Raw genomic sequence first — 27,616 nt, forward strand, 5'->3', positions numbered from 1 at the left:
GGAATGACTATTCTAACCTTGTTATGGCCAAGATTTCTATAGAAGATGTGTTGGTAGTGCAGCAAGTCCATAAAACCAGCCAACAAGACCAATTTCTAATGAAATTGTGACCTGAATATTAACCAGTTCGTGCCTCTCTAGTCAATCATGATCATGTTCCATCCTTGGACGCTTGCTTTGGAGAACTCTTGCGTGAAGAGCAGCGTCTCCATACTCAGATCATTATGGAGCAGGCAAGAGTTGCCTCTCCCACTGCCTCAGTTGCTTATGCTGCTCACAGCAAGGGGAAGAGTCGTGATATGAGTAAGACACAATGTTATAGTTGTAAAAAGTACAACTATATTGCTCCTCATTGTCTTCATAAATTTTGTAACTATCGCAAACAGTCAAGACACATCATTAATGAGTGTCCTATTTATCCTTCTCCACGCTCCAACAAAGCTTATCACATTGTTGTTACTACTGTTGGCTCCCCTGTTTCACATACTCTTGTTGGCTCACCTATCTCATAACCTCCATCAAATCTACTAACCCGAGAGATGGTGCAAGAAATGATTATGAGTGCTTTCTCCACACTTGGTCTTCAAGGTATTGATTCTTTAGCTCTTTCTTGGATCTTTGATTCAAGTGTTTCCAGTCATATAACAAACTCTCTGTGTGGCTTAAGCAATATCCGAGAATATTGTGGATCCTAACATATTCAAATAGCTAATGGTAGTGCTCTTTCCATTGTAGCTGTTGGTGATGTATCTTTTTTTTTAAATGATGTTTTTGTCTCACCTAAGCTCGCTATAAATTTAGCCTTTGTATGTCAGTTTTAATAATAGTTGTATTGTACAAGACTAGATATCAAGATAACTAATAGCGAAAGGGTCTAATCATGGACATTGTTTACATGGATCAAGTCATGCAATAATTACAATTCTTTTTTTAATTTGTTTGTGTCAGTTATTATATATATATATATATATATATATATATATATATATATATATATATATATATATATAAAGTCCTCTGAATGTTTCTTTCATTAAGCATTAGGTTAGCTGTTGTTTAATGTAATTACAAGCTATATATTTCTTCATATTTTTTCTCCCCAAATCATCAGCAACACTTTCAGCTAGATGACCAGCTAGGAAAACTAGAAAAATTTATCATAAATAGTTGGCCTTAGGATAGCTGATATAGTTTCCTTTGGGGAGATGGACTCATGCAAAGAGAGGGGGGTCCTTGGGTTACTTTGAAATTTAAAAATTACATGTTTCTGATCATAAGCTATACCGCAAATGCTGGGCCTGTATTTGGCGTTTTCCATGTTGTTTTGTGAACCTTGTGCTGGGTTGCACTGACTATTGTCAACATCTAATAATTTAGGTAAGGACCAAGGCTTTAGAAGTGAGGAAGGAAAGAATGGAGTGTTTGCAATTTGCCATGGACATAAGGAACAAGATGATGCCTCCACTGTCTAAAGGTTTCAGTGGCAATGCTTATGTACTAATTTCTGTTGCTTTAACAGCCGGAGAATTAGAGGAAGGAAGCCGTGAAGCTATAATAGAAAGGATAAAAGAAGCTAAGAACTGTCAACAGTGACTATGTGACTGCATATATGGAAGCACTTGATGGGCCACAAGGCACTCTACCTCCTAAGGAGTAAACTATAGTTTCTGATTGGACAAGTATGCCATTCCACAAGGTTGATTATGCCATTCCACAAGGTTGATTTTCTACATGGCGATGGAGCCTATGCTTCTCCATTGGTTACTCCAATCCCTCAGGTTGCATACTTGATGCAGAATCCAAATGGCTCTGCAGGCATTGATGTGAGGGTTGGCCTGCTTCCACTAGCCCTGGATGTCTTTTCTCATTACCTTCTTATGAATCTGCAATAGACCTGAGGCATTGACCTTTCTATCTTTAGTAGCTTTCTTTTTTCTTTGGAGTGGGGGTGAGATCTAGGTGGTATCTGAAAAGATTATGAGGAAATGATTACTGATTATCATGGTAATGACAGGTCACAATGATGTGTTCTAGACATAGTTTTCTCAAATACATACAAGTAACATATGTGGAACTGTTGTTTGGTAAGAGACAATCAAGAACCATTTCTAGTCAATAATAACAGCGGGGGCACTTTTCTTGGTTGGAATAGTGGTTCTTTTCTTCAGTGTGGGGTCATGTGATAATCTCAATGCCATCAATAGCGCAGAAAACACTTGTTCTTCAGGGCCCAGGAACGAGGCATTTTCCTAGTTCAATTCAAAGAAGTTCTAGGAATTGTTATTAGATTACAATGCTTTGCTTAATCAACTAGATAAAAAGAAATTTTTTTTACTCTACTGAATATGAGAACAAAACAACTACTGCAATTAACATACAGTTCTCTAAAGAAAACAAGTGGAATACATGGATAAATGGAGTACCAATTACACTAGGAATAACTCAATCTGCATGAAGTGTAATGCTTCCGCAGATCCTTTTCTCTTGTGGGCTTTGGCAGCATAAATCTGCTTTATATGCATGTCCTAAGAGAATAACCACCACATCCAAAGTCTCCTTCTGGTAACTTCACCTTGTCTTGTTCCTGCATCGTTGAATCCTTGTTATTAAATGCCAGGGCTAGAGTTGATGAAGAGATAGTGAACACAGCAAAATGCTGATAAGGGGTGTAAATCGAAAATGATTCATTGAGTAAGAAAACAATGACATGGAGATCCCAGACAGCAAAATATTTATCCTAATGACTTAAATGTGGTGAAGGATGAAAACTGCTAGAATTTTCGGCTCAAAATTCTCGGGGTAAGAAATGGGGATTTGTTTGCAGCATTACAGGCAAACATCCAAACTATTCTCCTAATCAACAAGATATATCCGGTACACAGAGAAACAGGCAAGCATCCAGCCTATTCTCCTAACCAAGAATGTTTGGCCTCATAGGGCATGAAAAACATAATAAACAAACAGATTCAAAGATGATGTGATAAGAAACTCATTCAGAACAAAAACAAGAACTGGCATCAACTTGCAGGTTCTTCTTGGGAACGCCATTTTTAAACCATGTTACAGTTGAAACATATATTTGATAATCAGAAGAAACAGTTGGAAAGTTCATACAAAAAAACATGGATATAAGGGTAGTGCTCCTTGAGTGAGAGCCAAATGATAATAGAGGAAAATAAAAACTTTGTTTGCCTAGAAGATTCTCTTATTTGATGGTTAAGGCTCAGAATATCATGCAAATTTTATATGCAATATACGACAGGAAAAACAAAGGCATCTCCATAGGAATAGACAGGGATATGGGGGACTTGCCTGTTTCACCATTACACTCACCAAATCCTCCAAGGAGCCAAAATTATTCGAAACATAGCTGTCCTGCTGCTTCTGTTGACCTAGCAAATACCCATCCTTTGACCTCACTAATGTTTCCATTGCTGAACTTTCAACCTCATTATGCTTCATCAGTGAGGTGTCAACAAAATTTGACTGTCCTGCTGAACTGAAGCTTCTTGTTCTCTGAAAAATCATGTTATTTGGATCCAAACTCCGGCCAATGAGATTCCCATTACCATTAATAGAAATTGCAGAGTTTATTGAGTTAGATATGCCATTTGCGTGGTAAGGATCATCCTGTCTATGGTCATCCCACCCTAGCTGCCCATTATTGATTATTTGTCCAGCATCACTGCTCATTGTAGCCACTTGGCATTGTAGTTCTGCTTTGGAGTCCTGTAAATGAATGGGTAGAGTAGAGATAGAAGAAACATCACAGTGATTATTCCTACTTTGCAAGGCCATTGTTGACATGCTGTCTCTGATGGAACTGGGATGCAGAGTAGATTGCTTAAAACAGTCATTTAAGGTAAAAGAACTTGATTGGACCCCATTTGACTGGACAGCATTGGACCAGTTGTCATTACATCTACCATGATCCGGGAAATGGGAAGAATATCCTGGATCTAAGGAACCTGCTGCGAGAGAAGATTGATTTCCAAATTTTTGGCTATCTTGGAGCCCTTGACCATGTCCTTCCAGCATCAAAGGTTTGCCTGAAACACCAACAAAAGGGCTGTTTGAGCTCCCAGCAATTATTTTCATATCTGTGGAACCACTGGATACAGGAAAACTGGCTGTGTCATCAAGATGAGTAGGAAGTTCCCTAACATAGTTGACACCCTTGTTTGATTGTATTTGATCAAGTTCCAATGACATTGGCATCCCCTGAAGTATGTTCCCATTATTTCCAGGGTGTCCAACTGGTTGGAAGTGACTTAAACCATTAGCTGAGTGCGGTGCACTCTGTACATGACCTAATCGAATCACTCCAGGAGAAGGAAGACCACGAATGCCCAGAACAGCAGGAGAATTCAACCTACTAAGCATTCCACTAGAAGGGAGAGATCTGAAAGGGGTGTTGTGAAACTGCCCAGATCCAGCCAAGTTGTGCAATCCCATTCCATTCATAGAATTCATTTGCAGATATGATGCATCTGAACTACCTAAAGCTGCCACCATATTAGCTTGCTGGTTTGCCACAGTGCTGATCCTTTTAAGGTAAAGCCTATATTTCTGCATCCAGGACAGTGTAGTTAGTTTCCCGGATGAAAATAATTATTCAATTTCAATTAAACCAGGAGAGGATAGAATATATGCCTGGAGATGGCTTGCCACATTTTCTCTTGTAAGCTTTTCAACATTCATCAAATCGAGAATCTTCTTTGGAACAGCCTCTGCATAAAAACAAAATGAATGAAAAGTAGAACAGAAATACCAAAACAAAAGGGTGGTTTCATTCATGAATGAGTTTGTTATGAATATAAAAGATCTATGAATTAATTAACCAATGAGATTGCTTTTGCTTAAAATAAAAGGTAGAGAAAAAACAAGTTCAAGTACTAGAGAAAGGTCAAAAACCACATATTGTCTCCAATATTAGCAAGGAAAAATAGTAAGCATATGCATGTGCACAATGGCGCATGCATGCACACACGCTCACTAAATGAATAAATAAATATATAAAACCAGGGTCGTATACCCGAGAAAAACATCTTAAACACCTCTAGTATGATGATGAGTTAAATAACATACTGTCAATGCCCAATTGATTAACAGCTGCCACAAATTTGCGATGCAGCTCCACTGACCATACAACCCGGGGCTTCTTTTGGGTTGCTGGATCCTCATTCTCATGTTCATTCTCATCACGATCCTCATCCTCATCCTCATTCTGGTCTTTCCTTTTTTTATTAAGCTTCTGGTCAGGTATTGCTTCACTACTTCCTTGATTAGGCTTGTCTCGGTTATCCGAACTGTTTCTGTCTTTGTTATCACATTTCCTTCTCCTAATTACATGTTGCCAGATGTTCTTTAGCTCCTCAATTCGAACAGGCTTGAGCAAATAATCACAAGCTCCATGAGTGATCCCCTTCATCACAAGCTTTGGATCACCGTTCGCTGACAACACTGCAGTTCAACGTTAATTCAATTAGAATCGAATCCCAATTGGACAACCACATACTGCAAAGATGTTACAATAACATGCTATGCAAGAAACAGTAAATTAAATGAACTTGTTAAACTGAACAGAACAATATCCTAATTTTTGGCTTTGGAATCCACGAACAAAATGAGTTTTAATCAGACTGATAGAGTGAACTCTAAACTTTTCAAAGATGTTGGAAATCTGGAAATGGCATGAAAATGATCATTTTCAAAATGTTTTTTGGAACTCCACGGGCCCATAAAGAATCTGCAACACGTTTTCCTTTAGATCAAAACTGAAACACGGAGAGCAAAAGACCATGTGTAGTGTTTTTGTCTTACTGATGACAGGTAGGTCCATCTCAAGCCCCACGAGCTCAAGCAATTTAAAACCGTCCATGTCTGGCATATGGACATCACTGATAACCAGGTCAAACTTATTCTTGTTTTCTCTCAACATACTCAATGCCGTGATTGCTTGACTCGTCGTAGTAACTGCACAATCCACAACCCATATATTGTATAAGTCCAGATTGTGAAATTCCACAAAAATAGATCAGTTAAACCATAGAAAATCAATCATTAATCTAGATTTATCAGGTTAAAATATTCAGAATCAACAGAAACTCATAAAATCAATAATAAATTTAGATTTATTTTGAAAAGATCCAGAAGTGTGCCATGCCAATAAATCATAAGATTTCGGAAGCTTAAACTCAGAACAAATCTACAGAAATCTAACTCCAAAGAACTAATGACCCAAGAGTACAAATGCAATCAATTTAGAAGATCCAACAGTTCCAATCAGTATAACACACCAGTAGCCAAAACCTCAGAATGTCATTAGAGACAGTAAAGATTCAAAAGTGTAAACTTTAACCTACAAAATCTTGTTAAAGTGGATACATATCTAAGTGCCTATCTCCCAAAAGTAACAAACCGGATCAAAGCAAGCAGAGAATATAGATTTCTTCTTTTCTCAAGAAACCAAGAAACAAGACAAGATACTTTAATTTAACTCAACAGTTTACACAAACATCATGTTTACAAAAACCAATTACATAAAACTTTTCAATCAACTAGGAGAATCAAAACCAAGAACAAAGATTATTCATGTCAATGGCTTATAACCACTCATATTTTACACAACTAACAACGTAAATCTGACAAACAACGAAAACATCTAAGCCTTAACAACAAAACATGAAAACAAAAACCCATGTCCAAAAAACATGAACAACTCAATGAAGCAATAAAAAAAGAGAGACAAACCAGTATACTGGCATCTACGAAGCAGAGTTTCCAGCAGTAAAAGACAAGTTGGGTCATCATCAACAGCCAAAACTCTCATACCAATAGGAAACTGGTCTATATTGCTATCTCCAATTCCCTGCTCTACAGTCATTTTCTTTTTCTCTTCAAAACAACTTGTCAAAGCAAAGAATGAAAGAAAGGGACTAATTTACCAAGTGGGGTGCTAGTATTTGCTTCAAAGATTGAAGCTTTAACTGGTTTTTGTTTCAAAGTTTAAAGCTCTTAACAAAAACCCATAAACCATAATAATGGCAGAGCTTGGCAATGAGTCAATTGAGAGAGAAAGTGGCAATAAAAATAGAGAGTTGATTGGCTAAGGTGGAATATAGTATTTTAGGGATAGAGAAAGCTTTTAAAACATAAAAAAACATGACAACGAACCAGAAATTCTATTTTTATTTGGTCCCTCTACTTTGAATGTTCTTCTACTTTGATAGTTATACTATTTTTTATTCTAATATCATCCTTTGACTGTTGACTTTCTTTTTTCTATAATCATTTGATTATTTTTTTCATGCACTCATATGCTCCTTCTATAAAGTACCTATCAAGTACCGTTGATAATCAATCACGAGAATATCATATTATATAGAGTGAAAAGTAAGGGATTCACATTAATGCATAAAAAATATTAATTTTTTACAATAATAATAATAATAATTTAAAGTCTTCACAAAATGACATTCTAACCATTTTTAACTATTGACTTGTGAGAATTATTATTAGGATTCACTCATTAAATATACGAGATATTTCCAAAATTGAATTTGAGAATAATATTCCGTAAAATGGGCTTTTTTTAAGAAAAATGTAAAGTATATATACAAAAACATAAAAATAAAAATAAAGCGAGATTTTACCACGAGATCTTTCGTAGAATCACTTCTGTGATGATAAATAGAATAAGGGGATAATAGCGAGAGGATCAAAGTAAATAAAAATTAAAATCCGAGGAACCAAATAAAATAATCAAGCCTACAGTTTACTGTGATGATAAAGAATATGAAATGTAAGGATATATTTGGACGGTGATGGAATTTGTGGACGGTGATGAGTGAGAGATTAAAAAGATAAAAGCTTTTATTATCAAGATTTGTTTTACCGTTTTTGGTTGCGCGTTCTCGCCACGCGCAACTATTCTGGATTGTAATTGATATTATCCGTTTTGGTACAATTTTAGAATTATCTACTTTTCTTTTTCATTGTAAAGGAATTAATTGAAAGTAGTATTTTGCAATTTTCTACCCTATCTATATATTAGGGGGAACAATGCAATTTTTACAAAATTTAGTTACAGGATTAGTTTTTTTTTTAGAAGATCAAAATAATATATATGAGTGGATTTTTAAGTAGTGTTTAATTATTATCTTGAAATATAAAAGATGGAAATAACAGTTCTTTTTATTTTAAAATTAAAAAAAAAATTTAAAAACATATTTATTTTGTATTATTTTTTTTATCTTTTCAACCATACATGCTTCCGTCCCTGCCTTGTAAATATAAATTATGTGAATTTTTGTAAAATTATCATTATTATATTATTATTATTCCTATTAGTTTAAAAAAATATTGGTATAATTGATTTTTTTTACTAAATTTGTAAGGGGTGGGATGAATAGTTAGTTTATTTGAATTTTTATTTGGGGAATTTTTAAAGCTTATTAAACATTCCTTTTTTTCTTTCTTTCTTTTAATAGCAATTGACAATCTTAATTAGAGTATCTCTTTTTTTTTATTTGATCCATCTATTTTGGGAATATGATTAAAATTTTCTTTTCTCTCATCGCCCATTTAATGGGTATAAACTTGCTAGGAAGATTTAGTAATTTGAATTTAAGCACGTGGAAATTGAGAATTTTAAACTTTATTTCATTTTAGTTACGTTGTTTAAGTATTGGATCCTTGTGTATTTGTATGGTCTTCTTAATTCCTATAGGTTCATCATCTTCTTCACCTCTCCTTTCTACTTCTATTAAAATGAATTTTTATCAACATCCCAATAAAATTGATTTTTAAATTTTAATATTATATATCTCAATACTAATATAAATACATCATATCTAGTTTTATTTATATAAAAACTTATTAAATATAATCTGTTTTATGACCCGTTCTATGATTTAAAATAATATGATTTTGATTTTTTTAAAATTAAAATGAAGTAACTTTGAAATTAATAAAAAGATCAAACTAAATTTTTAACGAGTAAATTAATTTTTAATATCAATCTAGTTTGATCAAATTAGTGGATAACATGATTAACATGTCAAGCTTAAGAAACAACTATGTTTATATATAATATAAGTTATGTCTAGTGATTATTTTTATTATTAAGTAAAAATATTTTAAAACGACTAACTCACATAAACAATTTAAAGCGGAATGGTATTAAAATACCGAAAATGCAAGAAAAAAATCACAAAATTCGAAAAAAATAAAATAAAAAAGTGGGCGATACGGTGAAATGTTTAACCACAATGCTTGAAAGTGGGGACCACAATGGAAAAGGCCTTTGCATTAAACGACAGACAGAAACTGCAAGAACTTTAGCCCGCGTGAGCATGCTTCGCGGGTCATGTAGGCGCAGACCGTGCTCGACATCAAATCCCTGCATTTAGTGTATTTGGTCAACTTTTATCTCCATCCACTTTCTACTTATCCAATTCTTAATTTCATCCTAAAAGCAAAATGTTATATCAATTTGATCTCTGATGTTTCAAAACTTTATCAATCAAGTCCTTTTGTCCATTTTTGTTCGCATTCCAAAGAAAGATATTGACGGAAACGCACACAAGGATTCAATCAAGACCGTATAAAATGTTGAGGATGCCATAAATAAATATTTTTATTTTGGAAAAAAAATGAAGACACGAGCAATGCATGGTATTTTATATTTTTTTAATAGTAATGATAAGAAACACGAGTCCACAACACCATAGCTTATTGCTCGGGATATGTTTAACTATAATTTATAATTTTTTTTTAACCGTAACCACAAAAACAATTGTAAAATCAAACATTTCCCAAGTCCCAAGGTGAGTAAATAGGTTTTTTGCTAGCAGTAGTTAATCTTTGCAAGGAGAAACAAATAGTGCAAATAATTGGTGCATGTTTCAAGCTGGGAGTGGCAGCTTAACCGATCCTTACAAGCTAGGAAAGAGGACAAGGTCACAAGAGGATGTGGCCTGCGGTGGTCCAGCATTCCATGCAGCATTAGCTCAGGACGCATGGAAAGGAAAAACAAAAGCCGCTCTCCCTGTGAGAGCGACAAGGGTGAAGTAGAGTGCTAGCTAGCTAGCTAGGGACTAGACCCGGGAGAGTTGGGAGAAGAGAATTCTTTCCACGAGAACTGTGAATTCCCTTTACTTAGTTTTTGTACTTAGTTTATATCCCAGCTGTAATAATTGGCCGGTCTGGTTAGTTAACACAGTTCCCTGTCGATCTAGGCCTTTCTCTTTAGGTCTAGCCAACGAGGATTCTTCAATTTCTTTTCAAATAATATGTATTTCAGACTTTTCTTAAAAATAAAAACTTAAATCTCATGTTATAGTTATGTGCTGAGCATTTAGTGTCACTGACCTAGCTAATATTACTGGCACTAGTCGGACATAACCCAACAAACTACATCTGTTTTCATGGTATGATTAATGAAGAGTTGAGTTGATGCATGAGTTCTGCAACAAGTCATTGTCTATGTCATATTGTCATTATTTATCATTCGATCTCAAATCCAATGACTAGACTTAAATAGTTTGTTAACTCGAACAATCCAATGAGTTTTTTCTTTAAAAATCATCAGATGTCTCAGGACTCCTTTATCTTGTTCCTTGATGTATGTACACAAGGAGCATTTTCATTGTTAATTCCGTGTTATTTTAATCGATCTTGGTCATCATTTTGATATTTTATTACTGGGTCCATGGAAGATTTTTGAAAAGATGTTAAAGTAAGAGGAAGAGATTATTCTCAACTTCATTAATTTGTCTTTAAGATTCAGAAGAAAAAAGTGATTTCTTTACAATTCTTTTAACTCAAAATCTAATTACGAATATTACATCTCCCACCAAAAATAAAATTCATCTTAATTAATACATGAAAAACTTAATCCAAAAATGAAATTATTATTTTTTTGAACATATTGAAAAGGAGCTACTCTTACCATGCAAGTCCACACAAAATATAGAGGGCAGGGTTTCGCTTTATCCACCAACTTTTTTTAAGTTGGTGGGAGAAAGGGTAATAATGAGTAATAGAGGCAATTAATTAAAGAAAAGCTAGCAAATCAGCATACACTAGAATGCCCACTATATATTTCGTGTGAGTGGATGAGACTATGGTGTGTGGGTTCCAGATAAGGAGAGGAATGCCATCTATGATTAGATGATGTGATGTATCTCTTCTAGATTAAGGGATTTTTATCGTTACTGGGGCCTTCATAGCTTGATTGAAAGTGCCTTTTAATCAAGTTTTGTATGCACAAAGCTAATTAATTAGACTATATCGATCTAATCTCAACTTTCTCCATCGTCCCTTCTTTTTACTGCTATCAATAATGACTAAAGATGAAGAAAGTGAGTATATGCAGTGGCTGCCAGTATCCTGTCTTTGTGTTCTTGTACCCAAATAATCAACCTTAATTAAACATATATATATATAATCCTTGCTCCATGATAAGTGCCTGGCCTTTGTGAACAAGGAAAGTGGCCAAACAGCAGCTTGGCACGGGGAAATACCATTATATATAGATAGTTTAGTACCATGCACCCATACTCAAGTATGTTGTGGATTAATGCATTGTTATTGTAGACGGTGAATATATAGGGTTTTTTCGTTTAAGTTATCGATTTCTTTTCGATGCAATTTTAAATTATATTAGTATAGTTTTACATGTTAAGATTTCTTTTGACTTACATATTTTAGTTAAGATAAAAGGTAAGATGCATTAAGATGGAGAAGTAATTAAGCTATTAATTAGTTATACTTAATACTTAACGTGTAATGTGACATCTTAATTAAGAAGTAAATTTAGCATGCTTTGGTGAGAATATTCCATTAAACTAAAGGATTTAGGTATAAAAATTAAATCTATTTCCCCAATCTGTTCAAGGATTAAATTACTCATGTCAATGTTAAGATTTATAAGAAATTTATTATCTAGAATATGCAGGTCCTCGTTTAAATCTTGATAGATACCAAGCTTGGAAATTAAATACATTTTCCCAACTAGAAAGCCATTTAATCCCTTCATATTTTATCATATCATAGAAGTACCCTTTTATTAATGGTTGATAATCATATCATTTAGATAGGGTTTGGTTATTGTCTCTCGGGTTATGAAAAGAAGGTGACATGTTTTCATATCTTTTTTATTTTTAAAAAATAAAAATTTATACTAAAATTATCTCACGTATATATATTTATATCTTTATCTTTACAACCAAATATATTTTTATTATTTTTATATCTTCACTTCAATCCTAAAACACTAATCATATACAACCAATGATAATATACATAAACTATTTGTTGTACGATGTTGTAAAGTTGAAGCATACATTGCAAAAATATAGCACAAAATCTTTAACATGAAGGATCAATGACATGTTTCATATCTTTTTTGTTTTTAAAAAATTAAAATTTATTCTAAAATTATCTCAAGTATATATCTTTATCTTTACAGCCAAATATATTTTTATTATTTTTATATCTTCACTTCAATCCTAAAACACTAATATTCATATACAACCAATGATAATGTACATAAACTATTTATTGTATGATGTTGTAAAGTTGAAGCATGCATTACAAAAAAAAATTAAAAAAAAATAGCACAAAATCTTTAAGCTGAAGGATCATTGAGATAAGTTATTAGTTTTCTAAATCTCGGTGTTGCTTCCTACCACATATTGAAGATCCTAGCTAGACCCACAAGGTGGATGGACGTCAGATCCCAATGAACTTGGTGATTATCCAAAGCACCAATAATCCTTTGACTCTAGCCCCATTAATATTCAAAAGGGTTGATGATCAGTTTAATTTGCATGATAACATGATTAACCCTAGCTTTCTCTACACAGCCAAAATATAATATTGTTCGTGCAATATAATATATTTTTCTAGAAGATTCATTTTGGGTGGCAAATCTTGAGATTCCTTAACTTTTTGGCAAGTCACATGACCTCACTTTTGGTATGAATTCAGGCTGTAAGGGTATGGGGGGGAAGAACAGCGTACCTTAGCTGCATAAGATGCTGCTCAAAGTAATAGTATATATGCGTATGCTGAATTCTAGCTAATGTTGTCTCCCATGAGGGGAATATTTTTAAAAACTTTCTGAAATTTGTGCCACTTTTATGAAAAATACATAGCTGGCTGCCTAATTTTTTTTATGTAAATTGCTTGGCATACAGAGAGGAAGAATATGATTTGGTTGGTTAGTTGTTATTACTAATATATGCATCAATTATTGGAAATCATGGATGATGATGTATTAATTAGTTACTAGTAAGTGTACCTTATCGAAGTTATTAAATATGATTTAACTCATAACTTGCTCAAGATCTGGATTATGGTTTGATGGGTTAATCTTGATTGATCCGACTACAAACTTGATCTCTAATTGTTTATGCGGTCATTTGGAGAACAATTCTAAACCAATTTAATATAGTTTGAAGAAATCTCGAAGTATGGTCGGTTAAGTTTGAAACTCATCTATGGATCATGGTCAATCCAAAACAATATATTTTGAATTTTTTTTATAAAAAAAAGTTTAATAAAATTGTGACCGAGTCTACCAAGTCAAATCTCATCTAATTTAATTTGAAATTCAACTTAAATACAGAATTAGGATGGTAAATCACGAAGTTGGCACACGATGACAATTTTACCAACAATGGATCTTAATCCTACCACTTTCCATTAAAATTGAATATAGTTTGAAGAGATCTCGAAGTAGAGTCAGCTAAGTTTGAAACTCATCTATAGATCATGGTCAGTCCAAAACAATATATTTTGATATTTTTTATAAAAAAAAAAGTTTAATAAAATTGTGATCGAGTATACAGAGTCAAATATTATCTAATTTAATTTAAAATTCAATTTAAATAAAAAATTGAAATGGTGAATTACGAAGTTGATACACGAGGATAATTTTACCAACAATAGATCTTAATCCTACCACTTTCCATTAAAATTGCAAAAAGAAAAAATGAAAATAGAGGGGGTGATTATAAATCTTGTAGCTAGACTTGATGGGCTCCCCATGAACCCTAAAAAATATACAATGAATAATCCACACAAAAATCTCATGTTCAAGGCCTAGTTCTAATTAAGTTGTACTGCCTATATATAATTTTTAGAAATTAGAGTTTTGATCCAAGCATTCTCATTCCATCTAGACGAAAAACATGTCATTATGATTGTCCTTGGTTAATGTTTCAATAAAAATATAAAATGAATTTATCTCTCCAATCATTTTAAAATGAATTTTTATCTTCTTAATATATATATATATATATATATATATAACATGTCTCGTTACCTCAAAATTTTCAATCTCAAAATAATAACAAAACATCATCATCAAAAGGATGCACGGGGAAATGGTGTGTGACTACAAGGTTCTATGTCAAGTCGTCGGGGATTGTCATTGTACTACATATTGATTTGGTTTAGAATGAAGATGATTTGCATCTTGCCTGCAGCTGTTAGTTCGAAATAAACTGAGGCAGGAAAAAAAACCCTAAAACGTGGATTGGGACTGTGATTGTTTGGAGAAGCTGCACCTCTCAAAAGAAGTGGGCAGGTGAAAATGATTGTAATCTACGACTAGCTAGGACACTAGACGAGGAAGGTTTTTATTTTATAGTTTTAATTAGCTTCACTAAAACTTTCAATTAACAAATCAAAAGAACAATCGAGGGCATCGATCTAATAGTTAAGGTTAAGGAAACATACTTAATTCTTAGTTATTAAGATTTAAACCTTAAATTATGTTCAAAAACATTAAGATTTTCATGAATTTTATAGTTTTAATGTGGATAACTTCCGATCGAATTGAGAGACCGGGTTCGTGCTTGAGTGGGTTATTGCCACATCACCCATGGAGGGGTGTGTTTAATACGTTGTGAAATTAAAGATTTTTGTGTCAAGCTTGCTTTATATTTGATTTATAAATATATCTAATTCAATTTCTGATATTTTATAAAATATAAACGTGATTTATTTAATTATTTTTTACTGCCGAGCTAGTTTGATAAATCTCTACATAATTTAAAATTTTTAATTTATTAGAAAAATATTATTACTATTAAGATAGATTTTTTTATTCTAACATACAGTGTTACGCGTATCAATAATCTATTTGTCTCTATAATTTGTCTATCATCAATCAGTGTCAATATTATTCTTAAAGCCGAGAAGTAGCCAAAGAAAAAGAACAAATAGATCAGCATCAACTAGTCAAATATGGTTGGTGAGTTGATGACCGATGATGCTCCGTTTTTCTTTTCTTTTCTATATATATATATATATATATATATATATATATATATATATATATATATATATATATTGACGTCTTTGAATTTGAACAGAATGAAATAAAAAACGGTTGATTAATTAAAACTTCAAAGTTATTTCCACTCCCACGTCTTTGAAGCTGCTACTTTTCTCAGCGATCCCAAGAGTTCGAAGCTGCCAAACAAAAATAAAGAATTAATATAATCAGTTTTTTATTTTTTAATAACTAAATAAAATTCAATTAAAAAGAAAAATAATAGAGTTCAATAAAGCTTAATCCATATAATTTGTCAAAATAAATTAATTACTTCACGTGGTACAGAAAAGAATTAGATAGTGCTTTGATCAATGTTAGCCAAAAAACCAAAACCATGCTTAATTTAGTAGTATTTTGTTCCAGGAAATGAATTATTTTCTTGTCAAACTTTTAATCTTATTTTTTTTTAGTTTTCTATTTCTTAAAATAAAAATATTGTTAAAAAAAACATAGATTAGATGAAAACTATTAAATTAAAAACGGTTTAAAAACACATGAATTGAATTAATAGTTTCCTTCACCATAATTTGTATTGAATTGACTAAAAAATTAGGCATCTTTACCTTGTTTTGAGATAATCCAATCCTTATCCTGGCCCAAAGCCCAGAAAAAGTATCCACCCAAGCCTCGAGACCTTGCAAACTGGACCTTCCAATCAATGGTTATGGAGTCATCATACCCAACCCAGAAGCCGCCAGCATAAGAGTAGTAGGACACAGTTTGTCCATCAAAATTGACTATTGCATTGTTCTCCTTGTTAAATTCAAGAACCAGATAATAATCCAAGATCCCATCTCCAGGTCCTTCCCCTACAGCTCGTGCTCCAATTCCATTAACATTCGGATCCAAGAGCTTCCACGTCCGGCCGTATAACGGTAGGCCCATCACTAGCTTTTTCTGCGAAACACCGGCTTGGATCCATGATCCAATGCCAAAACTTGTGCTAACATTGCTCTTTGGGTCATATAATGCTGCATTTGGTCCAGTGAAATTCTCCCATGTACCATGGTAATCATAGCACATTGGATTGATCCAATCAACATATTTATTGATAGAATCAGCAGGGTAGGATCTGGGCAGACCAAATGTAGTGAATTGCGAAGAGTAATAGACCGCAGCAGTTAGTAGCAAACGTGGTTTGCCACTGGCGCTAGCTTCATGGACCAATGCTTCGTGCCATTCTTTAACTAACAAAGCAAGGTCGATCATTTCCTGATCATTAGCAGGATATTCCCAGTCCAGGTCTAGACCATCAAATCTATATGTTCGAGCCACTTCGATGGTTGAATCGATGAAAACTTTTCGTGTTTCTTGGGCACCGGATAGGTTTGCGAATATGAAGTGTCAATGGAGGAGGCTTCAAATCCATCAAACGAAGGCCAATATGCTCCTTTAATTCCTTTATGATGCGGTGGTGAAGGGTATGGTTCTGGTGATGCAGGAACTGGGGGGTAGGAAACAGGACTCGCGGCGGGTGTAGGTATTGAAGGAGAAGAAGCAGGTACTCCCGGATAAGCAGGCACTGCCGAGGGAATTGGGGCGGGCTTCATAGGATGAGCAGTTTGGGGAGGATAAGAAGGCGTGGCGGATACTGTCAATGGAGGAGGCTTCAAATCCATCAAACGAAGGCCAATATGCTCCTTTATATTAAAAGATAATCTAAAATAGTTGTATCGCATCAGAACTCTTTCATAACTTAGAATTCCTTAAACCAGAGGTTCTACTGCTATCAAGTGGACCGAGCTGCAACTTTGGAAGTCATTGGTTCACATCCAATCATTTCCCTTTGTCATAATCCAATTCTTACCCCTTCCAAAAACAAAAGAATTTGCATCAAAATATTTTATACACAAAAGTTGATTAGATTCTTAAAAGAAAGACAGTTGTTCCCAAATGAAAAAATAAAATAAAAAGAAGAACACAAATATTAAGGATTAAATCAAACAAACAATGAATTCTCAAAAAGCCAGGAACGGGCAGAGCAGTTACAAAAGATTAGGGATAATTTTCGATCGAAAAGAAGAGCGCTTCCCAATCACAGCATCAAACACCCCTCTGCTTGCTCAAGGAGGATGTATAAAATGATTTTCCCTGCATACATTTATACATGGGAGCCATAAGGTGGAAACTTCCTTGTGCAGGAATTTATTTGTCTTGGTCATGATCGAAGATTTCTTACGTTGGACACGTACAAAGAAGATAGACAGTTGCGTCTGAAGAGGTGTAGAATACCATGGTCTTAATTTGGGTTTCAGCTATGGCGATGCTTCCCGTGATATTTGAACAACATTCATGTTTTTTTCTTAATTTTGTTACATCCTTCTTCCATCTCTTATGAATCAACAAAATTGGAATGATATTTAGACAGTCGTTTGCTGTTGGTTAGAAAGGAGATAAGGAGCATTCTTGGCACTTCTTTGAGCTGATTTTATTTTGTTTGTGGAAATTTATTTCTCTCTATTAAGCTCTGTTCAACATGATCCGTGGAAAATAGTAGTAATTCTAAATCAATTTATAAAAATCATGCCAAAAAGAATTAAAATCTTTCTGTTGGGATTTGCCGTGAGTAATTTTGTATATATTTTAAAGTATTTTTAAACAAAAAATATTTTAAAAAACAATCTAAATCTAGTGGTTTTTTTTTTGCATATTGACTAGAAAATTTGTATATATTTACTTATGTAGTACAAAGAAGATGATGGAATATTGCATAAAATTGTGTAACTTTTTATTCTATTTATTTAAGTGTTTAAAATTTGATTTTAATGTTTTATTTTTTGAAGGATTGAGATTGAAAAATTAATTTTGATAAAAAATATTGACGTGGTAAAATATTTATAAAAAATAGTTGCCAGGAATTATAAAAAAAAGAAAAAGAAAAACAAAGTAAACCAATCACACCAAAGTTTTGCTGATCCCATGAATTTAATTTTGCAAATCTTGTACTATTAAAAATCCTATGAAAATTTTTATGGTGCTTGATAAAATCTTATATGCATGTAATTTTTTATGTGTTGATATTTCTTGTTCTTTGTATATTCTTGAGACTTCAAGGTGCTTGATAAAAACAATTAAATCAGAGACTAATTTGATTAAAATTTAAATTTGTACCGTAAAAAACAATTAAAAGAAGCACCAAAATAGGAGCCAACCTTTTTAACAGGCTCCATCTACGGTGGATTAAATGTTATGTTCAACTTTCAATGGATTGGTTTGTTTGATATGCTCATGTTGAATCTGGACAGTCATAATTAAACAGTCATCTTCTTTCTTTCTTTGTACTTTAATTTGTGCAAACCAAGTTAGCCTGAAAAATAATAAGATAAAAGTGTGGAAAATATTTGTTTTTATTAATTAAATTGTGTGTGGGTACACCGTAAATTCTTTACCAAATAATACTTGAAGACTTGAATCTTCATGAGTAAGAGATTTGGTGCTTCGCAAGAACATGTAGGTGAAGACCTGACATGTTTTTGCAACGTGTAATTTAAAGATTTGTGCAATATTTGATGGCTTCTTTGATTTATCTTTGAAGTATTGAAGGTAAACCCTGCAGGATATCAGGCTTAATTCAATAGATCTTCAATATGATCAAAAGCAAGCTTGGAAGCTTTTCCGCATAGCTTCTGCACTTAAGGAGCTTGTCTTGCTTATTTGTTTCTTTTTTAAGAGGGAAACCCTCTATAGACCCGGAGGAATAAATATGGAATTTCAACATGACAAATGACGTTATTTGATCTTTCAGGACGAGTTTGGTTTGAATATTGTGGAAATTTAATTTGTTCATCAATATTGTACGGCCTTTGTGTTGGCATTTGGATTGTTTATTACTCTCCAAAAAAAACTATGTAGCAGGAAGGTCATTGATACAAATGAAGGTAATAAATTACAAGATTCATGACATTCACCAAGTTCATCTAAAATGAAGCTTTGGACGAAATATCTAACACAGACAATAACTCCTCTTGAGGGGACGGGGACGCTATTGCCAGCTGAGCCATTGGCGATGACTTGACAAGTTGTTTTTCACAAGACGGCCAGGTATACTGTAAAAATTCAGCCAATAACATTTCTGTGAAACAGTATATCTTCCAATTCCATCGTGCTGAATAGCTTTGGCAATGGAGGCCAACGAGTTGTAAGCTCTGTAGAAACTTGTCGCATTGTTGGCCGATGATGGGGATCGGTCTGCAAGCAAGCAAATGCTAGTTTTGCAACATGTGCCATACCTTTCGCAGGTTTGATTTCAGGAGGCGGGAGGCGCTGGTCTAAGACATCCTTCAAGAGTGTATTGCAACCGATTGGTGATGATGAGGAGGTGGAAGCAGATAACATCAGAGATGAGATGAAATCGCCAGGATGCTTTCCCATCATTACTTCCAATGTTACAACTCCAAAGCTATACACATCACATTTTTCATCCACTTTCATTGTGTATGCCAGCTCTGCAAACGAGACTGGTCATGCTATATTTGCAAAAATAATTTACTGCACCTATATGCAGTATTGCATTTCCTAATTGCGTTTAAGCTAAAATAAAAACCAGCTACCAGTATATGTTATGGCATTTTAACTGGAAATCTACTTAATATGAATCAAAAAGTACTTCAAAATTGCTATATAAATTGCGAAACTGAGGGTGCACTCAATTTTATTTACAACCTACGAATAGAGCCATACTTCGGGTTTCATTTCTAATCTAGAAAAGAACTTTAGAAAGATTACCGAAGCATTTCCAATATGCAAGCAATGTCAGCAGGCAAGAACAGAATCTGCTGACAAGGAAAACATATTTTACCTGCGGAGCATGTTGCAACTGATCATATGTTTTCAAGTAATTTCGTTTTCAGCATAATGTCACAGAATTAGCATAACGACCTTAGGATCAGTTTCGGATTAATCAATCATAAATGCATATTCTTAGTGATTGGTTAAAGATTTTCAGAAAGTAAACTAACCTATTGTAGAAGGTGATATATATTGAATCTTAACTACGTACCTGGAGCTGTGTACCCAAAGGTGCCAGCAAATGATGTCCAATTGGATGAGTCAGGCATTAAGAGCCTAGCTGTGCCGAAGTCAGAGACATGAGCCTCATATTCTGAATCCAAAAGAACATTGTTGCTGGAAATGTCTCTATGAATAATCGGAGGAGAGCAGTCATGGTGCATGTAGGATAAAGCATTGGCAACGCCTTTGATAAGGTTTATCCTTTTATCCCAATCCATCTTTGCTGCTTGTTCCTCGTCGTTCAATACCTTTCTTAAACTTCCCCTTTCCACAAATTCATATACCAAAAATGAGTGTTTGGCATGCGAGCAGAAACCATACAGCTTCACAATATTTCGATGCCGTATACACATTAAGACATCAATCTCGCTTCTAAAAGCTTTCAAGGTGGTCATCTCAACTTCTGCTGTTTGGTGAAACTTCTTCACGGCAAGGACTTGTTCTGATGGAAGTACAGCTTTGTAAACTACTCCATACCCTCCTGTACCAATGCAATATTTGGAGTTGAATTCCTCAGTAGCCTCAATGATGTCCTCGTAGCGCAGTTCCCCACCAGGGCACCATCTCGCGGGAACATCTCTTTGTGGTGTTTCCATTAACCTTTGCTTTCTTCTTCTTTGGAAAAAGATAAGAAAAGCTACCATCAGGCCCAACAAACCACCCAGCAGAGAAAATACAGTAAAAAAGACAACTTTGGGGCCCTTCTTGTGCACAGTTTTGTTTTTCATGAGAGCTGCACAAGCCTCCAAACCAGTAGCATTGCCACACAGGTTGGTGTTGTTACGAATTGCTTCAAATGGTGCCTCACGAAAGGCTTTGATGTCTGGGATGGGACCCTCTAACTTGTTATAGGATACATCCACTTTAGTGAGGCTTTGCAGTTTACTAAAACTGGTTGGAATGAGACCAGACAGCATATTATGGGAGAGGTTTAAAACCTCTAGCCGCTGCAGCTGTCCAAGCTCTGGCGCTATATCTCCCATCAGGGAATTCCAACTGAGATCAAGACTTTGAAGAGAGTACTGTAAAGACCCCGTCTCAGCAGGAATAATCCCTGTGAATCTATTCTTGCTCATATTCAAGAATATCAGTTTTGAGCACTTGCTAAGCTGTTTAAGAATCGTTGCACTAAAATTGTTCGCGGCCAGGCCAAGCCTTTCGAGATCAGATAGCGATGCGACATCGAATGGAATATCACCTGAAAGTTTGTTATCGTTGAGTTCAAGTTTAATCAACTTTAAATTTCCCAATTCTTTTGGAATTCTCCCAACTAGTTGATTTGATGAAAGGTCAAGAGCTTGTAGACGAGTTGCCTTTCCAAGAGCAGCTGGTATTTCTCCAGATATTTTGTTTCCAGAAATTCTGAAAGTTGTCAGATTGTTAAACTGCTCCCATTTCCATGAAAGTTCACCATGCAATTCATTATCACTCAAATCGATGTAGTACAAATGGGGATGTGTGCCAAAAGCTTCAGATATGTTTCCATTAAGTTGGTTTCTCTCAAGTCTGAGTCTCACCAAACGGCTGCAATTTTTCAAGCTTTTCGGGATAGGTCCCGTGAAATAATTGTCCATCGCACCAAAATATGAAAGCAATCCACCAAGGCACACATCTTGTGGTAGATTTCCAGACAATCTATTAGAACCTATTTGTAAAAAAGACAAATGTGTAAGATTGTTCATTTCTGGAGGAACGGGACCAGAAAGATTGTTCTTCCCAAGGGAAAGTGCAGATAAGCTTCTTAAATTGCCTAGAGATGTTGGTATTGCACCAGTTAGATAATTAGATGTCAAATCTAAACTGGTGAGAGATTTCATATTTCCTATGGAAGCAGGGATTGGACCTTCAAAATTATTATCGGCCAAATGAAGGGTAGATAGATGTTCAAGCATTCCTACTTCCCAAGGTATGAAACCAGAGAGTTTGTTTTCGTAAAGGTAAAGAAAAGACAAGTTGCTTAAGTTTCCTATGGACGTAGGAAGAACACCACTAAGGTTGTTTTTTGAAAAACTAAGCAAATAAAGAGATACCAATTTTCCAACTTCTGGTGGTATGTTGCCAGAAATGCTATTTAAAGACAAGTCAAGGATGATGAGGTTGGAAAGGTTACCTATATGGGAAGGAACTGACCCGTAGAGCGAGTTGTTGCGAAGGATAAGCTCAATCAAGTTAGGAAAGGAAGAGAATCTGAGACTATTAAGCGTACCTCTCAACCTATAATGAGACAGACTTATGTTGGTGACAACACCAGACGTGTCGCAACGGATTCCTACCCAGTTGCAAGGCCTGTCTCCTTTCCATGAAGACAAGAGAGACTGGCTTTGGTTGTCAAGACTGACTTTCCATTTTAGAAGAGCTTCTGCTTGTTTCCTTCCATTTGCTACTTCAGCTCCAGTAGCTGAGCAAGCAAAATAAGTAAAGAAGGAAGCATAAGCAATTACAGAAATAAACAACAAAGGTATGGATAAAAGCAAGATTTGGGAAGCCATGGCCTTGGTGGTTTAATTTCTTATGGAGGATATATATATATATTATGATTTTCCCTGCATATGTATATATATGGGAGCTGCTGGAGGATGTATATAATTTCCTTTGGGAATTCATTTGTTTGAAGAGGTGTACTCTTTTGTCTGTCATTCATGTGATGTTTCCATGAAATTTCAAATGCAGATCTTCATTCACATGTAAGACTTATCTTTTGTCCCATTAGACCCAAGCCAAAAATTCAGTTCAAAACCAACTTAACTAATCTAGACATTTATAGAAAAGGTCGCGGAGCATTGTTGTCTCTCTTTTCTTTTCTTTTCCTTTCCTTCTCTTACCATGACTTTTCTATCAAAATACCAAAGAATTCAGATCTCTTTTAACTTAAGCTTTTGAATTTTAAAAAGGGTTGAAGACGCAACTATTACGACCGCCTTACAGCATCGTTTGAAATGGTGCAAACTATATTTTATAAAAATTCAATTTTTTTTTATTAAAATATTTTTTATATGTTTTGGATTATTTTGATTTGCTGATTTTAAAAATAATTTTTTAAAAAATAAAAAAATATGTTAATTATTTTTTATTAGGGATTTGATAATTGATAGATTAAAGGAATGTTTTAGTGCTTTGTGATGTTTAATTTATTGATTTAATATATGAATAATTTAAGAGTTTTTAATTTATGATTTAGGATGTTAGTTGGACTGAAATAAATTAGGTTGATGTCCAGATGAGTTTATTGAAGAACAAAATAATTATTATTTTTTGATTATACAGATTTTTTATTGAGAAGTCAGGATTTCAAAAATCTCAACCAACTAGTTGATTGGTTTAATTGTTGCTATTGGCTAACCAATTGGTCTACTGATTTGTTGTCCTTCTTTATACTCATAATTTGTTGTTTGATATAAACATGATTTATATATAACTTTTATGTTTGTTCTGATGTGATTATGCTTGCATTGTAAATTAATGTTATTGAACATTTCTTATTACCTTATCAGGTCACTATTAAAAACTTCAAATTAATAGCAGATAATTAATTATTTCATATTAACAAAGAGTAATTAGCCTATATGTATATAGTATTCTGTTTTCTAGTTGACGAGTAGGGTGTCAATATTGTGCAAATTGACTTCCCATATATATATATATATATATATATATATAAAAGTTGACGAGTAAGATGTCAGTAATATAATATGTAATTCTGACATGCATATATTTTTGTACACCATTTGATATGATACATTTGATATATATGTTTTGTTTTGTACTTGATTTATGTAACAACACTAACATATCTCAAAATGTATATTATCATGTATTATAGTTATTACATCTTCTAGAGTGTTTGGAATAACCCTACCATTCATATTTTTTAGTTTTAGTTCAGTTTTGGTAACAAGATCTTTTGGTTGTGTTCCTCCTTTTTCTTTGAATTGATATGCTTTATTTGTTTCTCAATGTCATTAGTTTATATTTTATTTGTTATTTATAGATACTCTACATAATGATTTTAATTATGTTTTGAATTCATTTTGGATTATTTATGAAAGAGTCGGATTTTAATTTATTTATTGAAATCCTCAATTTTAGGATATTTTAATTTATACTGCACTATTTTATAGTTTTTATGATATCAAATATATAACTTTTGAAGTTTAGTGTGGACGAGACACCTTGAGGTGCTATGTTTGTGTTATTGGTCATGGGTCGATCTAATAGTTAAGGTTAAGGAAATATACTTCATTCTTAGTTATTAAGATTTAGACCTTAAATTATGTTAAAAAACATTAAGATTTTCATGAATTGTATAGTTTTAATATGGATAACTTCCATTTTGATATCGAATTGAGAGAGGGGGTTCATGTTTGAGCGGGTGCAACATCACCCCTAGAGGTGTGTTTGGGCCTTGCGTAATATGTTGTGAAATTAAAAATTTTTGAGTTAAGTTCGCTAGATCCGTGGGGTGTGAGACCATGTAATATTTAAGAGTTTTAAGTTTTATTATTCCACAAGAAGATTTAACAAAAATCATGTTAAAATGATTTAAAATTAATAAAAAAAAGACAAGTATCCTTAAATAGGAGGGAGTGTTAGTGGATATAACTAGTGGGCTTTAATTCATAAGTGTATGATATTCTATAAAATATAAACTCAATTCATTTAATTTGTTTTTTTATGAAAATCTATAATTCTATATAGTTTTAAAAAAACATTTCTACTAAAAAATATAAGCACTATCTAAATATATATATATATATATATATATATATATATTTTATTCTAACATGCAGCTTTAATTACGCGTATCAATAATCTATTTATCTCAATAATTTGTTTTATCATCAATCGTTGTCAATGTTATTCTTAAAGCCGACAACTAGCTAAAGAAAAAGAACAAATAGATCAGCATCAACTAGTCAAATATGGTTGGTGAGTTGATGACTGATGATGCTCCGTTTTTCTTTTCTATATATATATATATATATTGACGTCTTTCAATTTGAACAGAATGAAATAAAAAATGGTTGCTTAATTAAAACTTCAAAGTTATTTCCACTCCCACGTCTTTGAAGCTGCTACTTTTCTCAGCGATCCCAAGAGTTCGAAGCTGCCAAACAAAAATAAAGAATTAATATAATCAGTTTTTTATTTTTTTAATAACTAAATAAAATTCAATTAAAAAGAAAAATAATTGAGTTAAATATAACTTAATCCATATAATTTGTCAAAATAAATTAATTACTTCACGTGGTACAGAAAAGAATTAGATAGTGCTTTGATCAATGTTAGCCAAAAAAAAAAACCATGCTTAATCTAGTAGTATTTTATTCCATAAAATGCATTATTTTCCCGTCAAATTTTTAATCTTTTTTTTTTTAGTTTTTTATTTCTTGAAATAAAAAATATTGGTAAAAAAAAAAACATAGATTAGATGAAAACTATTAAACTAAAAACGGTTTAAAAACACATGAATTGAATTAATAGTTTCCTTCACCATAATTTGTATTGAATTAACTAAAAAATTAGGCATCTTTACCTTGTTTTGAGATAATCCAATCCTTATCCTGGCCCAAAGCCCAGAAAAAGTATCCACCCAAGCCTCGAGACCTTGCAAACTGGACCTTCCAATCAATGGTTATGGAGTCATCATACCCAACCCAGAAGCCGCCAGCATAAGAGTAGTAGGACACAGTTTGTCCATCAAAATTGACTATTGCATTGTTCTCCTTGTTAAATTCAATAACCTGATAATAATCCAAGATCCCATCTACAGGTCCTTTCCCTACAGCTCGTGCTCCAATTCCATTAACATTCGGATCCAAGAGCTTCCATGTCCGGCCGTATAACGGGAGGCCCATCACTAGCTTTTTCGGCGAAACACCGGCTTGGATCCATGATCCAATGCCAAAACTTGTGCTAACATTGCTCTTTGGGTCATATAATGCTGCATTTGGTCCTGTGAAATTCTCCCATGTACCATGGTAATCATAGCACATTGGATTGATCCAATCAACATATTTATTGATAGAATCAGCAGGGTAGGATCTGGGCAGACCATATGTAGTGAATTGCGAAGAGTAATAGACCGCAGCAGTAAGTAGCAAACGTGGTTTGCCACTGGCGCTAGCTTCATGGACCAATGCTTCGTGCCATTCTTTAACTAACAAAGCAAGGTCGATCATTTCCTGATCATTAGCAGGATATTCCCAGTCCAGGTCCAGACCATCAAATCCGTATGTTCGAGCCACTTCGATGGTTGAATCGATGAAAACTTTTCGTGTTTCTTGGGCACCGGATAGTTTTGCGAATATGAGTGCAATAGCATCGCTCCCCCCACCCCCCATGGATAGTAGGGTTTTTACGGGCGGATTTCGGGTACGTAGGTTTTGAATGAAGCCGGGTATTTTTTGTTGGTCGAATGGCGTGACATTAAGCTTGAATGTCACGGGGTCAGGCAAGAGGAACGCATAGAAAATGTGGGTGAAATATGAAGTGTCAATGGAGGAGGCTTCAAATCCATCAAACGAAGGCCAATATGCTCCTTTAATTCCTTTATGATGCGGTGGTGAAGGGTATGGTTCTGGTGATGCAGGAACTGGGGGGTAGGAAACAGGACTAGCGGCGGGTGTAGGTAATGGAGGAGAAGCAGGTACTCCCGGATAAGCAGGCACTGCTGAGGGACTTGGAACCGGGTAGGAAGGTGCGGCAGGGATGGGCAGATAGTAAGCAGGACTAGGGGCGGGTTTCATAGGAGGAGCAGTCTGGGGAGGATAAGAAGGCGTGGCGGGCACTGCCGGATAGGAAGGGGTTACAGGTTCGGGTGGAAAATAAGCAGGGCTTGGGGACGGCGAAACAGGTTCATTCTCCGGGGGAGCATAAGCTGGATAAGAAGAAGGTGGAGTCGAAGGGGAGTGAGACGGAAACAGTACTGATGGAAAACTGGACTCACAACTGCTAACGATAGAGCAGATGATTGCAAGAATCAATGGGGCCAGAGTCTCTGGGCTAGCCATGGTGGGATCGATGATATTGAGGTGAAATCAAGAGAATGGCATCTCATGGAGCTACGAATCCATGTCGAATGAGATAGATATAAAGACCACACAGTCCATGATAAAATCGAAGCACGATTTCACATTGTTGCATTTCTTGTTGGGATATCCATTTGGAGGGTTGTGTTGATATTTTCCTGGTGGATATATGTCATCAAACCAAAGAAAGAGAGACAAAATCCAGGAGGATCAAACATGTGGAGAC

The 27,616-nt window shown here is 34.3% G+C and overlaps 3 protein-coding genes and 1 pseudogene across 6 annotated transcripts; all 4 read right to left on the bottom strand.

Annotated features, from left to right (window-relative positions):
- Positions 1-1,406: 1,406 nt before the first annotated feature.
- Positions 1,407-7,108, bottom strand: LOC133689550 (two-component response regulator ARR12). 4 transcript variants are annotated; one of them, XR_009841317.1, is made up of 7 exons: positions 6,754-7,108; positions 5,824-5,976; positions 5,089-5,463; positions 4,654-4,730; positions 3,313-4,569; positions 2,424-2,584; positions 1,407-1,966 (listed from the first exon to the last, which is right to left on the bottom strand). XR_009841317.1 is itself a non-coding variant. In XM_062109445.1 (6 exons), exons 1-6 carry the CDS (start codon positions 6,884-6,886, stop codon positions 2,513-2,515), a joined length of 2,067 nt encoding a protein of 688 aa, XP_061965429.1. In that variant the 5' UTR covers positions 6,887-7,108; the 3' UTR covers positions 2,202-2,512. The 4 variants fall into 4 exon arrangements, 1 of the variants encoding a protein (XP_061965429.1); XR_009841315.1 differs by lacking the exon at positions 1,407-1,966 and adding an exon at positions 2,202-2,249; XR_009841316.1 differs by lacking the exon at positions 1,407-1,966 and adding an exon at positions 2,202-2,270.
- An 8,248-nt stretch (positions 7,109-15,356) lies between these two features.
- Positions 15,357-16,971, bottom strand: LOC133688218 (class V chitinase CHIT5a-like; annotated as a pseudogene).
- Positions 16,972-19,201: 2,230 nt separating this feature from the next.
- LOC133689186 (MDIS1-interacting receptor like kinase 2-like) lies at positions 19,202-22,867 on the bottom strand. The gene is made up of 2 exons (XM_062108966.1): positions 20,352-22,867; positions 19,202-19,797 (listed from the first exon to the last, which is right to left on the bottom strand). The coding sequence occupies exons 1-2, from the start codon at positions 22,849-22,851 to the stop codon at positions 19,409-19,411; spliced, it is 2,889 nt and encodes a 962-aa protein (XP_061964950.1). The 5' UTR covers positions 22,852-22,867; the 3' UTR covers positions 19,202-19,408.
- Positions 22,868-25,293: 2,426 nt separating this feature from the next.
- Positions 25,294-27,372, bottom strand: LOC133688222 (class V chitinase CHIT5a-like). The gene is made up of 2 exons (XM_062107639.1): positions 25,896-27,372; positions 25,294-25,466 (listed from the first exon to the last, which is right to left on the bottom strand). Exons 1-2 carry the CDS (start codon positions 27,370-27,372, stop codon positions 25,444-25,446), a joined length of 1,500 nt encoding a protein of 499 aa, XP_061963623.1. The 3' UTR covers positions 25,294-25,443.
- Positions 27,373-27,616: the final 244 nt, after the last annotated feature.

The sequence above is a fragment of the Populus nigra genome, chromosome 3 (genome assembly GCF_951802175.1).
Source record: "Populus nigra chromosome 3, ddPopNigr1.1, whole genome shotgun sequence".
Classification (NCBI taxonomy): domain Eukaryota; kingdom Viridiplantae; phylum Streptophyta; class Magnoliopsida; order Malpighiales; family Salicaceae; genus Populus; species Populus nigra.

What these genes read in the sequence shown, in the direction of transcription:
- LOC133688222 (XM_062107639.1), bottom strand. Translation starts at nt 27,372, where the DNA reads ATGGCTAGCCCAGAGACTCTGGCCCCATTGATTCTTGCAATCATCTGC. An exon ending in TTGGATTATCTCAAAACAAG is followed by an intron (nt 25,467 to 25,895) that starts GTAAAGATGCCT and finishes TTTGTTTGGCAG; the next exon opens with CTTCGAACTCTTGGGATCGC.
- LOC133689550 (XM_062109445.1), bottom strand. Translation starts at nt 6,886, where the DNA reads ATGACTGTAGAGCAGGGAATTGGAGATAGCAATATAGACCAGTTTCCT. An exon ending in TAATCAATTGGGCATTGACA is followed by an intron (nt 4,731 to 5,088) that starts GTATGTTATTTA and finishes GTTTTTATGCAG; the next exon opens with AGGCTGTTCCAAAGAAGATT. An exon ending in ATGTGGCAAGCCATCTCCAG is followed by an intron (nt 4,570 to 4,653) that starts GCATATATTCTA and finishes TCCTGGATGCAG; the next exon opens with AAATATAGGCTTTACCTTAA.
- LOC133689186 (XM_062108966.1), bottom strand. Translation starts at nt 22,851, where the DNA reads ATGGCTTCCCAAATCTTGCTTTTATCCATACCTTTGTTGTTTATTTCT. An exon ending in CTTTGGGTACACAGCTCCAG is followed by an intron (nt 19,798 to 20,351) that starts GTACGTAGTTAA and finishes TCTCGTTTGCAG; the next exon opens with AGCTGGCATACACAATGAAA.